The sequence below is a fragment of the Oncorhynchus clarkii genome, chromosome 31 (assembly GCF_045791955.1).
Source record: "Oncorhynchus clarkii lewisi isolate Uvic-CL-2024 chromosome 31, UVic_Ocla_1.0, whole genome shotgun sequence".
NCBI lineage: Eukaryota > Metazoa > Chordata > Actinopteri > Salmoniformes > Salmonidae > Oncorhynchus > Oncorhynchus clarkii.
Genome location: NC_092177.1, coordinates 28,091,567 through 28,105,704, shown reverse-complemented (window position 1 = coordinate 28,105,704; position 14,138 = coordinate 28,091,567). Strand labels below are relative to the sequence as shown.

Genomic DNA, 14,138 nt, shown 5'->3' with positions numbered 1-14,138 from the left:
TGAGGGACAGTCATCACGTGAAATAAATAATAAACTTCAGAAATAACTTTGCCAAAGTTACAAACTAATTTAGGGCTTTACAATGATGATGGAAACGTGGATACATTTTTGGGTTAAGTGTGTTAAGTCAAATCAAATCAGGTGTTGACCTTACCGTGAAATGCTTACTTACAAGCCCTTAACCAGCAATGCATTTCAAGAAAGACTACAAGTAAGTTGGTCCACAATTGTGTAATTGTCTTGTATTTTTCATTAGCATCCAGCTGCAGATGGAGTATGCTGAGGTCTGCGAATGTCTCAGATGGTATTTTTGCATCTCAGTCCCTGTAAGATTTGCGAGTTTCTGTGATGTACTTCTGAATGTTATTGCTGAACAAATGAGTTAGCTAGCATGCTCTAAATTTAATGGTCGCATTAGCTCACTGCTAATACATCATTTTTGTTACAGATTCATGCTATCTACACCATCAACAACATCTATCCTTGCACATCTAATTTGCTGTCTCCTATCTACAGTGCCTCCGGAAAGGATTCAGACCCCTTGACTTTTTCAACATTTTGTTACGTTACAGCCTTATTCTAAAATGGATTAAATTCTTGTTTTTTTCAACAATCTACACACAATACCCCATAATGACAAAGGCAAAACAGATTTTTAGAAATTTTAGCTAATTTATTACAAATAAAAAATATAAATATCACATTTACTCAGTACTTTGTTGAAGCATCTTTGGCAGCGATTACAGCATCGAGTCTTCTTTGGTATGGCACTACAAGCTTGGCACACCTTTCTTTTGGGAAGTTTCTCCCATTCTTCTCTGCAGATCCTCTCAAGCTCTGTGAGGTTGGATGGGGAGCGTTGCTGCACAAGTATTTTCAGGTCTCTCCAGAGATGTTTGATCGGGTTCAAGTTCGGGCTCTGGCTGGGCCGCTCAAGGACTTGACCCGAAGCCACTCCTGCGTTGTCTTAGCTGTATGCTTAGGGTCATTGTCCTTTTGGAAGGTGAATCTTCGCACCAGTCTGAGGTCCTGAGCGCTCTGGAGAAGGTTTTTATCAAGGATATCTCACTGTACTTTGCTCCGTTCATCTTTGCCTCGATCCTGACTAGTCTCCCAGTCCCTGACGCTGAAAAACATCCCCACAGTATGATGCTGGTGCCAGGTTTTCTCCAGACGTGATGCTTGGCATTCAGGCCAAAGAGTTCAGTTTGGCCCTCGCTTCATACTCGCCGCCAAACCCTCTGGCTCCAGGTCATCTACAAGTCTCTGCTAGGTAAAGCCCCGCCTTATCTCAGCTCACTGGCCACCATAGCAACACCCACCCGTAGCACGTGCTCCAGCAGGTATATCTCACTGGTCACCCCCAAAGTCAATTCTTCCTTCGGCCGCCTCTCCTTCAGTTCTCTGCTGCCAATTGTTGGAACGAACTGCAAAAATCTCTGAAGCTGGAGACTCATATCTCCCTCACTAGCTTTAAGCACCAGCTGTCAGAGCAGCTCACAGATCACTGCACCTGTACATAGCTCATCTGTAAATAGCCCATCCAATCTACCTTATCCCCATACTGTATTTATTTATTTATCTTGCTCCTTTGCACCCCAGTATCTCTACTTGCACATTCATCTTCTGCACACCCTACCATTCCAGTGTTTAATTGCTATATTGTAATTACTTCGCCATCATGGCCTATTTATTGCCTTTACCTCTCTCATCCTACCTCAATTGCACATGCTGTAAAAAAAAAAAAAAGATTCCAAAAATCTTCCATTTAATAATGATGGAGGCCATTGTGTTCTTGGGGACCTTCAATGCTGCAGACATTTTTTGGTATCCTTCCCCAGATCTGCCTTTACACAATCCTGTCTCGGAGCTCTACAGACAATTTCTTTGACCTCATGGCTTGGTTTTTGCTCTGACATGCGCTGTCAACTGTGGGACCTTGTATAGACAGGTGTGTGCCTTTTCAAATCATGTCCAATCAATTGAGTTTACCACAGGTGGACTCCAATCAAGTTGTAGAAACATCTCAAGGATGATCAGTGTCAACAGGATGCAACTGAGCTCAATTTCAAGTCTCATAGCAAAGGGTCTGAATACGTATGTAAATACGCTATTTCAGTTTTTTTATTTTATTAATTTGCATAAATGTATAATAACCTGTTTTTGCTTTGTCATTATAGGGTATTGTGTGTAGATTGCTGAGGATTTGTATTTATTTAATCCATTTTAGAATTAGCTGTAACATAACAAAATGTAGAAAAGGTCAAGGGGTCTGAATACTTTCCGAAAGGCACTATATTATCATGTCCTTGTATTTTGTCATTCCATGTGGGTCTTAATGGCATTATGAAGGGCAGCTCTGTTGAAACACTAATAAAAGACCCATCATATCTAGTCCTATACCCTCTCTGAATCGTGGCATTGAACACTTTAGTGGGATTATTTTTCTTCACAACTGGAAAGTGATTATTGTTGACAATTTCTACACCTTTTGGAAACAAAACACGTTTCATAAGGAGGATGGGATCCACCCGAATAATTTGGGTTCCTGGATCCTTTCACAGCATTATATGGCTGTGTTGAGACAATGACTTATCAATGACCCAAGCCCAGCTCAGTTAATCTCTACCATTGTGTCGCTGAGTTGTCATAATGCTTCAGCAAATGTACATTAAACCAGGGGCCTTGTTAGACACAATGTAAGTAACCTAATTTATGTCCCTCTAATTGCCGTGAATGCTTCTGCTGATCCTACAGCTATTGTATACAGGTATCATGTGCCTATGAACCAGAGTTATACTGATAACACTGAGCCAGTGTGCACTAGCAGGAAATTCACTGTGTGCAGCTCACCCTGCACTAACATAAATAACATGAGCATTTCTACTTCTGCTAAGCTTCCAAGTAAAGTAATGAAAACAATCAAGCATTCCAGAAAGGTGCTAAAAAAAGCCCACGTTAACATATGTATCGTAAGAAACATGGTTCATGAAATTAATAACTTGCTATTAACAGATGACATTCATATTCTGATTATCTCTGAAACTCACATAGATAATACCTTTGATGATACAGTGGTAGCAATACATTGTTATAACATCTACAGGAAAAAACAGAAATGCCTGGCCATTACTCTCAGGGTGAAACCCTGAAGTAAGGCTGATTAAGACCCCCAGACGTTCCATGAATGCCTTCCAGACCCTTGAGGTGAACTGGGGAGGAGACGACAGGACGTAGAGAAACGATCCACAACGACCAGGATCGCGGTGTTACCCTGTGAGAGTGGAAGATCGGTCAGAAAATCCACCGACAGGTGTGACCAAGGCCGTTGTGGAACAGGTAAGGGGTGTAGCTTCCCTCTGGGCAGGTGCCTAGGAGCCTTACACTGGGCGCACACCAAACAGGAGGAAACATAACCCCTCACGTCCTTAGCCAAGGTAAGCCACCAGAACCTCCCGCTCAAACAGCGCACTGTCCGACCGATCCCAGGATGACCAGAGGAGGGTGACGTGTGGGCCCAATAGATCAACCGGTCACAAACAGCAGACGGGACATACAGACGGGGAGTATGGGAGTGGGATCCATGGGCCGCTCCTCTGTGTCATACAGCCGAGACAATGCGTCAGCCTTCCCGTTCTGGGAGCCTGGTCTGTAGGAAAGGGTAAACACAAAACGGGTGAAAAACATGGCCCGCCTTGCCTGGAGAGGGTTCAGTCTCCTCGCCGCCCGGATGTACTCCAGATTACGGTCGTCAGTCCAGATAAGAAGAGGGTGTCTAGTCCCCTCAGGGCAATGTTTCCACGTCTTCAGTGCCTTGACGACAGCCAACAACTCCCGGTCCCCCACGTCATAGTTTCGCTCTGCCGGGCTGAGCTTTTTCGAGAAGAAGACACAAGGGTGGAGCTTCGGTGGCGTACCCGAGCGCTGTGAGAGCACAGCTCCTATCCCAGCCTCGGATGCGTCCACCTCCACTATGAACGCCAAAGAGGGATCCGGATGGGCCAACACGGGAGCCGGGGTAAACAAAGCCCTCAGGTGACTGAAATCCCTGTCCGCCTCAGCTGTCCACTGCAAGTGCACCAGGCCCCCCTTCAGCAGTGAAGTAATGGGAGCCGCTACCTAACCAAAACCCCGGATAAACCTCCGGTAGTGGTTGGCAAACCCTAAGAATCGCTGCACCTCCTTCACCGTGGTGGGAGTCGGCCAATTACACACGGCTGAAATGCGGTCACTCTCCATCTCCACCCCTGAGGTGGAGACGGACTGCTGGAAGAACAGGCATTTCTCAGCCTCTACGTACAGGTCATGCTTCAATAGGCGACCAAGCACTCTGCGCACCAGGGACACATGCTCAGCACGTGCAGCGGAGTATGTCAAAATGTCATCAATATACACCACTACACCCTGCCCGTGCAGGTCCCTGAAAATCTTGTCTACAAAGGCTTGGAACACTGATGGCGCATTCATCAACCCATACGGCATGACGAGGTACTCATAGTGCCCTGAGGTGGTGCTGAATGCCGTCTTCCACTCGTCTTCCTCCCGGATACGCCGGGAGTGACTCAATCACTGTGGCTATGAGCGGTAGCGGGTAACTATACTTCACAGTGATCTGGTTCAGACCCCGAGAGTCAATACACGGGTGCAGACCTCCCTCCTTCTTCACAAAAAATAAACTCGAGGAGGCGGGTGAAGTGGAGGACCGAATGTACCCCTGATGCAGGGATTCTGAGACATGTGTTTCCATAGCCTCCATCTCCACCTGTGAGAGGGGATACACGTGACTCCTGGGAAGTGCAGCGTCTACCAGGAGATTTATCGCACAATCGCCCTGTCGATGGGGTGGTAATTGAGTCGCCTTTTTCAGAGAAGGCGAGAGCCAATCCGGCATATTCGGGAAGAATGCATGGTCTGTACTCTCCACCGTAGTAGCACCAACGGAAATCCCTAAACACCTCCCCGAGCACTCTCGTGACCACCCCGTGAGAGCCCTCTGTGGCCAAGAAACAGTGGGGTTATGACAAGCTAACCAGGGTAGGCCTAGCACCATGGGAAACGCAGGAGAGTCAATAAGGAAGAGACTAATTCTCTCCTTGTGACCCCCTTGCGTCACCATGCCCAGAGGAGCGGTGACCTCCCAAATCAACCCTGACCCTAATGGTCAACTATCTAATGCGTGAATGGGGAAGGGCACAGCCACAGGAACAATGGGGATCCCTAAACTATGGGCGAACGCTCTATCAACATTATTCTCAGCCGTGCCTGAATAGACTTGCGCCTTATGCTGGGAATGCGGAGAAAACTCAGGGAAAGTGACATACACAAACATATGTGCAACAGAGGGCTCTGGGTGAGAATGGTGCCGGCTCACCTGGGGTGACGCCAGAGCGCCCTGCCTACTGCCTCGATACCTAGAGGAACCAACCCGGCACCGACTGGCAGAGTGACTTCTGTGGCCACAGATGGTGCATGAGCTGGAACCCCCTCCGGTCTCCCTGCGCACTGCACCGCCTCTCCCAGCTCCATGGGTATCGGAGAGGGGGTGCGTGGGGATGGAACTAACAGACCCCGATCTGAACGTCCGCGGGTAGCCAGCAGGTTGTCAAACCGGATGGACAGGTCCACCAGCTGGTCGAACGTGAGGGTGGTGTCTCTGCAGGCCAACTCCCGACGGACGTCCTTTCACAGACTGCAACGATAATGGTCGATCGGGGCCCTGTCGCTCCATCCCGCACTGGCAGCCAGGGTCCGAAACTCCAGGGCGAAGTGGAGACCCCGCTTGTGCTGGTGGAGGTGCTGGGAGAACTCCCTGTCTCTCCCAGCGGTCCATTGTCTGGACAACGCGGGTCATGGTGGTGCCAAGATGGTGGAGCATTGCTGCGTGCTCCCAGACGCGCTCCTCCACCTCTATACCCGGGGTACCTGCTCCTGCTGACTCCATAAGTTTGGGCCGGTATTCTGTAATGTGTGCGTACTGGCGGCAGAGAAGTCAAGCACAGCAGAGCAAAGACTATGTTACAATGGTGCAGTTTAATAATAAAATCACTGAGAACAAACACAAATAAATAAATACAAAACCCTTTGCACGCCAGACATAACGTGCACAAACTCTTACAATCAACAATACTGGACAAGGACATGTGGGGAACAGAGGGTAAATACACAACATGTAATTTATGGGATTGAAACCAGGTGTGATGGAAGACAAGACAAAACAAATGGAAAATTAAAGGTGGATCGGCAATGGCTAGAAGACCGGTGACGTCGACCGCCGAACGTCAAGGAGAGGGACCGACTTCGGAGGAAGTCGTGACAAACCAACAAAAGTTCCTCAAAAGTTCTACTGCTGCACCATCAAGAGCATCCTGACTGGTTGCATCACAGCCTGATATGGCAGCTGCCCGGCATCAGACCGCAAGACACTACGGAGGGTAGTGAGTACGAACCAGTACATCACTGGGGCCAAGATTCCTGTCATCCAGGACATCTATACCAGGCAATATCAGAGGAAGGGCCTAAAAATTGCCACCGATGCGGTGCTGGAGTGCCAAGTCTATGTCCAAAAGGCTCCTTAACTGCTTCCACCCCCAAGCCAACAGCTGAACAGCTAATCAAATGGCTACCCGGACACATATGCATTCACCATTTTTTATACGCTACTGCTACTCACTTTTTATTATCTATGGATAGTCACTTTACCCCTACCTACATGTACATGTACATATTACCTCAATTCCCTCGACTAACCTGTACCCCCACACATTGACTCGGTACTGGTACCCCCTGTATATAGCCTCGTTATTGTTATTTTATTGTTACTTTTTTTAAACTTTTGTTAATTTAGTAAATATTTTCTTAACTCTTGTTTTTCTTAAAACTGCATTGTTGGTTAAGGGCTTGTAAGGGTTAAGGGCTTGCATTTCACAGTAAGGTTGTTGTATTCGGAACATGTGACAAATACAATTTCATTTGATTTGAACTCAGTAAAATCTTCATTATTATATTATTTTATTATTATGATAAATTATATTATTGCATGTTGCATTTATATTTTTTGTTCAGTATATACAGTGCATTCGTAAAGTATTCAGACCCCGTGGCTATTTCCACTTTTTGTTACATTACAGCCTTGTTCTAAAATGGATTAAATCAAATGTTTTCCTATAACTAGCCATTTCTAGAATATTGTCACAGATAGAACAATGAGCCAGATATTTCACCAGATGTAATGTGAAGCATCCTATTGTTGTTTCCACTCACTACCAAATATGGTGATGAGAGGAAGCCCAGTGGCCAGCAGTGGAAGAAGATGGAGCGAGATGGATTTTGGCCAACATTCTGAAAATGTTCTCAACGACTAAACATTTGATCTCCATACAGTTTTCTGTTACCAAAATTAGAATCTGTAGCAAATTGAGTTTTTTGTAGACTTTGGGTGAGGGCGAATTGCATTTTGTAGACTTTGGGTAAGGGCGAATTGAGCTATCGCACACGTGCACTTCACAGAGTCGGTGTTCCCTAACGGAAATGTGCAAATAAATGCTAGAACAAGCCAATAGGATCTCACTAGCTTGTGCTTGGCTCTGCCCACGTCCTTGTTTGTTCTGCCCACTATGAAACGACAGGCTCTGGTCTATCTTGGGTTAGTTATAAAAAATATTTTTATAGATTATAGATATAGATTTTGTGTTGTAAACTGCTGACTCAAGACCTGCCGCTGATTCCACGGTAACATATCCAGATTTTGTATTTACACTCATGATTGCACCGAAAGGAAGTTAGTTCCTGCATGATAGAATTCTGATCTTGAGTCCTTTCTTTCACCCTGTGAACCCCGTTCATTGCTGCACATATTATTACATATTTTTTCTATGGTTACAGTCATCAAAGATGGAATTGCATTAATCAGATCTATTGATTTACCGGTGGGGTGCTGCTATATTGGTGCTGCTATGATTTGCGGTGGGGTAATGCTATATTGACTAGCCTATATTTATTAATTTGAAAGTCCAAAAATTGATATAACCTACCAATCCCATTTTGCACATTTAAATTAAATGACTGGAATAAATATGAATAAAGATATGCTACTGTAACTGTACATGTCTGAACTAGAATTACAATTATAGCTCATAAATAACTGTTCATACATGCAGTTTAACAGACACTTTCTTACCTGGTCCATTTGAATGACGCATGTTGTAAAATTGTCGCATCCCCTAAGACCATCAAATAAAGCCATGGGCTTTTTCTCCACATATGCCCTGAGGAAATACAATAGATGAGTACTACCTAAATCATTTGCTGTTATGTGATTCCTCTTTCAATCGTCTGTACTGGGCAATAATACATTTTGTCACTTCTCTGAGTGGATATGTTACCTGGATTTGCTGAATCTCTTTGTCCTGGTCCTGTGCATTGTTATCTCTCTAAACAGAGATAAACAATATTGAACATCTCAATCAACAATGGCTAAGAGAGGTTTGACAGAGATATCAAGGCTGAATTAAACCCACCTGGTGTCTGCTCCTGTGGTCCTACGTGTCATTTGATCAGGTAATCCTTTCAATCTGTGCAGCGCAGCCACATCAGACCTCAACTCGTCCCAGTCTTTGTCCTCAAGTTCTACGGAAATAAGTTAATTATTGTTAATATTTTACACCGTTTTTAAAATGTGGAATACAAAACATCTACACTAAATTAAACCCACTTTTAAACTTGCTTTGTATTGTGAAAACAGCACTTCTTACCAAACTCTTTTGTTAGTCCAAGGAGACACACAAGGAGCATGACCCTCAGTGCACCTTGAAATCCTTGTCCCGCCATTACAACTCCTGCCAAAACATTTGATAGTGAAGGTCGAATACACTCTTAGTAAAAAGGGTTCAAAAAAGGGTTCTTCCACTGTCCCCATAGGAGAACCCTTTTAGGTTCTACCAGGAACCAAAAGGGCTCTTAAAAGTGTTTTCCTATGGGGACAGCCAAGAACCCTTTTAGGTTCTAGATAGCACTTTTTTTCTTCAAGAGTGAAGGCAGTGGGATCACAATTTGTTAATCTGAAAGAAATCATTTTCACTGGAGCCCACAGACATCCCTTAGAACGTTGGTTTCACTTTTGGTTTATGAGGGAAATCCCCCAAAACAGGAAATAACACATTGGCTCTGAAGTGTGAATAACATTGAAACACAAGTCCAGTCCCATCACATACACCACCTTTCTGTCTTTGTCTTCAGCTATGGTTGCAGTCAAATGATAAAGTTCAACAAAACGTTTGGGTTACGGATGTAACCTTGTTTCTCTGAGTAGAGTGACGAGTTGCCGAACGACCTATGGGAACTCCTTCCCCTTCTTGCGACCTGATTGAGATGCTTAATATCAAAGATGTTTACAGTCATCAGAAGTTCCCATAGGTCGTTTGGCGACCAGTTACGAAAACAAAAGAGAACCCTTATTTTTGAATATGAAAAGAAAACAATTGAGTAATACTATCCATAATATCAATGTTATATTTGTTCAGCTTTTACAACAAAAAAAAGCTATGAAAGAAAATGGAAAACTGCCTATGCCAATCAACAACAGCCTATGTATAAGAAAATACCATATACAGTTACATTTTCAGTAACCGATCAGTCAAGTAAACCAGTCATTATTATTATAATTTTATCTCATATGGTCACTAAATTGTTATTTAGGAATATGGTCGTACCATATTGCTTAAATCCCTTTCTTACTTCACCTCTTTGTTTTGAATGAAACCTTCCATACATGTTTGCCCATAGTCGAAGTGGCCAGAAATATACTTGTTGCACCTGAATGCCAAAACATTCAGGTTATAGTGGTGTTCAAAGTTGAGCTATTTTTTCAGTTTTGACTAGGTGATATACATCTACCATTTATGCATAGTTGTGGAAAAAGTACCCAATTGTCATACTTGAGTAAAAGTAAAGACACCTTAATAGAAAATGACTCAAGTAAAAGTAAAAGTCACCCAGTAAAATACTACTTGAGTAAAAGTCAAAGTATTTTGTTTTAAATATACTTTAGTATCAAAAGTATATGTAATTGCTAAAATATACTTTGTATCAAAAGTAAAAGTATAAATCATTTAAAATTCCTTATATTAAGCAAACCAGAAGGCACCAGTTTCTTGTTTTTAAAATATATGGATAGCCAGGGGCACATTCCAACACCCAGACATCATTTTCAAATGAAACATGTGTGTTTAGTGAGTCCGCCAGATCAGAAGCAGTAGGGATGACCAGGGATGTTCTCTTGATAAATGCGTGAATTTGACAATTTTCCTTTCCTGCTAAGCATTCAAAATGTAACAAGTACCTTTGGGTGTCAAAAATGTATGGAGTAAAAAGTACATTATTTTCATTAGGACTGTAGTGAAGTAAGATTAAAAGTTGTAAAAATTATAAATAGTAAAGTGCAGATACCCAAAAAAACGACTTACGTAGGTATGCAAACAGAGAGGTGCACTTTCTTGGGGACCTTAATATTGACTGGGTTTCATCAAGCTGCCCGTTCAAGAGAAAGCTTCTCACTGTAACCAGGTTATTAATCAACCTACCAGGATGTTTACAAACACTATAGGAACAAGATCGTCCACATGTATCGGATCACATTTTTACAAATACTGTAGAACTTTGTTCTAAAGCTGTATCCTATTGGATGCAGTGATCACAATATTGTGGCTATGTCCAGGAAAGCCAAAGTTCCAAAAGCTGGGCCTAAAATAGTGTATAAGTGATCATACAAAATATTTTGCTGTGACTTATGTGGATGATGTTAAAAAAAAAGTGTGGGTCTGATGTGATTAATAAGGAGCATCCAGATGCTGCACTTGATGAATTTATGAAATTACTTCTTCCAATTATTGATAAACATGCACCTGTTAAGAAACTGACTGTTAGAACAGTTAAGGCTCCATGGATTATTGAGGAATTGAAAAACTGTATGGTTGAAAGAGATGAGGCTAAATGAGTGGCTAATAAGTCTGGCTGACTAAACTCAACAACAGAAAATAAGAAACTGTAACGGCAGATTTCCTCCTTTTCGCCTGAAGAGGAGTAAGGATCGGACCAAGATGCGGCGTGGTAAGTGTTCATGACGATTTTAATAAGAAACGCACTGAACAATGAAATACAAAAAACAATAAACAAATACGTGAAATAACCAAACCGAAACAGTACCGTGTGGCGAAAAACACAGACACGGAAACAAACACTCACAAACCAAAAGTGAAACCCAGGCTACCTAAGTATGATTCTCAATCAGAGACAACTAACGACACCTGCCTCTGATTGAGAACCATACTAGGCCGAAACAGAAACCAAACATAGAAAAACCAACAGACTGCCCACCCCAACTCACGCCCTGACCATACTAAATAAAGACAAAACAAAGGAAATAAAGGTCAGAACGTGACAGTAACTGTATTATGTGCTAACTGTGCCACTAGAGATCCTGGTTCGAGTCCAGCGTCTGTCTCAGCCAGCCGCGACCGGGAGACCCATGGGGCGGGGCACAATTGGCCCAGTGTCGTCCAGGTTAGGGGAGGGTTTGGCTGGCCGGGATGTCCATGTCCCATCGCGCTCTAGCGACTCCTGTGGTGGGCCGGGCTCATGCACGCTGACACGGTCGCCAGGTGTACGGGGTTTCCTCCGACACATTGGTGCGGCTGGCTTCCGGGTTAAGCAGGCATTGTGTCAAGAAACAGTGCAGCTTAGCTAGGTCGTGTTTCTGAGGATACACAGCTCTCAACCTTCGTCTCTCCCGAGTCCGTACGGGAGTTGCAGCGATGGGACAAGACTGTAACTACCAATTGGATACAACGAAATTGGGGAGAAAAAGGGATTAAAAAATATTGAAAAAATAAAAAAGGAAGAGAAATTCAACTCCATCTTTCATCGAATCAAGTGGCTTATTCATCACAAAACCATTTGATGTTGCCAATTGTTTTAATCATTACTTAATTGGCAAAGTGGGCAAACTTAGGCAGGAAATGCAAACAACGAACAGTGAGCCATTGTATTCATGCATAAAAAAAACTAATAATGAAAGAAAATAATTGCAAGTTTGAATTTTGTAACGTTAGTGTGGGAGAGTTGTTAACGATCAATAATGACAAACCTCCTGGCACTGACCACTTAGATGGAAAGCTACTGAGGATGGTAGCTGACTCTATAGGCAATCCTATCTGTCATATCTTTAATCGGAGCCTAGAGGAAAGTCTTTGTCCCCAGGCTTTGAGAGAAGCTAAAGTAATTCCACTACCCAAAAGTGGTAAAGCGGCCTATACTGGTTCTAACAGCAGAACTATAAGCTTGCTGCCAGCTCTTAGCAAACTGTTGGAAAAAATTGTGTTTGACCAAATACAATGCTATTTCTCTGTAAACAAATTAACAACAGACTTTCAGCATGCTTATAGAGAAGGGCACTCAACATGTACTGCGCTGACACAAGTGATTGATGATTGTTTGAAAGAAATTGATAATAAGAAGATTGTGGGAGCTGTACTGTCAGTTTTCATGGCTGCCTTTGATATTATTGGCCATAACCTGTTGTTGAAAAAAACGTATGTGTATTGACTTTTCAACCTCTGCCATATCTATCTACCTCTATCTCTCTAGCTATCTACAGTTGAAGTCAGAAGTTTACATACACCTTAGCCAAATACATTTAAACTCAGTTTTTCACAATTCCTGACATTTAATCCTAGTAAAAATTCCCTGTCCTAGGTCAGTTAGGATCACCACCTTATTTTAAGATTGTGAAATGTCAGAATAATAGATTTATTTAAGCTTTTATTTCTTTCATCACATTCCCAGTGGGTCAGAAGTTTACATACACTCAATTAGCATTTGGAAGCATTGCCTTTAAATTGTTTAACTTGGGTCAAACGTTTCGGGTAGCAAGCTTCCCACGTCGTGTGAATTTTGGCCCAATCGTCCTGACAGAGCTGGTGTAACTGAGTCAGGTTTGTAGGCCTCCTTGCTCCCACAAATGTTCTATAGGATTGAGGTCAGGGCTTTGTGATGGCCACTCCAATACCTTGACTTTGTTGTCCTTAAGCCATTTTGTCACAACTTTGGAAGTATGTTTGGGGTCATTGTCCATTTGGAAGACCCATTTGCGACCAAGCTTTAACTTCCTGACTGATGTCTTGAGATGATGCTTCAATATAGCCACATAATTTTCCTTCCATGTGATGCCATCTATTTTGTGAAGTGCACCAGTCCCTGGTGTTCTTCGGCTCTCAAGCCTCCCCCTTTTCCCTCCAAACATAACAATGTTCATTATGGCCAAACAGTTCTATTTTTGTTTCATCAGACCAGAGGACATATCTCCAAAAAGTACGATATTTGCCCCCATGTGCAGTTGCAAACCGTAGTCTGGCTTTTATATGGCAGTTTTGGAGCAGTGGCTTTTTCCTTGCTGAGCGGCTTTTCAGGTTAAGTCGATATAGGACTCGTTTTAAGGTGGATATAGATATTTTTGTACCTGTTTCCTCCAGCATCTTCACAGGGTCCTTTGCTGTTGTTCTGGGATTGATTCGCACTTTTTGCACCAAAGTACATTCATCTCTAGGAGACAGAAAGTGTCTCCTTCCTGAGCTGTATGGCGGCTGCGTGGTCCCATAGTGTTTACACTTGCGATTGCGATTGTTTGTACAGACGAACGTGGTACCTTCAGGCGTTTGGAAATTGCTCCCAAGGATGAACCAGACTTGTGGAGATCTACAATTTTTTTCTGCGGTCTTGGCTGATTTCTTTTGATTTTCCCATGATGTCAAGCAAAGAGACACTGAGTTTGAATGTAGGCCTTGAAATACATCCACAGGTACACCTCCAATTGACTCAAATGATGTCAATTAGCCTATCAGAAGCTTCTAAAGCCATGACACCATTTTCTGGAATTTTCCTAGCTGTTTGAAGGCACAGTCAACTTAGTGTATGTAAACTTCTGACCCACTGGAATTGTGACAGTGAATTATAAGTGAAATAATCTGTATGTAAACAATTGTTAGAAAAATTAATTGTGTGATGCACAAGGTAGATATCCAAACCGACTTGCCAAAACTATAGTTTGTTAACAAGAAATTTGTGGAGTAGTTCAAAAACAAGTTTTA

At 43.0% G+C, this 14,138-nt stretch overlaps 1 protein-coding gene across 1 annotated transcript in view; it reads right to left on the bottom strand.

The window, feature by feature from the left end:
- Nucleotides 1-14,138, bottom strand: part of LOC139390892 (multifunctional-autoprocessing repeats-in-toxin-like) — a 29,203-nt gene that overhangs the window by 8,649 nt on the left and 6,416 nt on the right. Inside the window, exons 2-5 of the mRNA XM_071138280.1 lie at nucleotides 8,751-8,834; nucleotides 8,517-8,625; nucleotides 8,382-8,429; nucleotides 8,177-8,264 (exon numbers count right to left, since the gene is read on the bottom strand). Coding sequence (XP_070994381.1) covers nucleotides 8,177-8,264; nucleotides 8,382-8,429; nucleotides 8,517-8,625; nucleotides 8,751-8,826 — 321 coding nt within the window. The 5' untranslated portion in view covers nucleotides 8,827-8,834. The remainder of the gene's footprint in view (nucleotides 1-8,176; nucleotides 8,265-8,381; nucleotides 8,430-8,516; nucleotides 8,626-8,750; nucleotides 8,835-14,138) is intronic.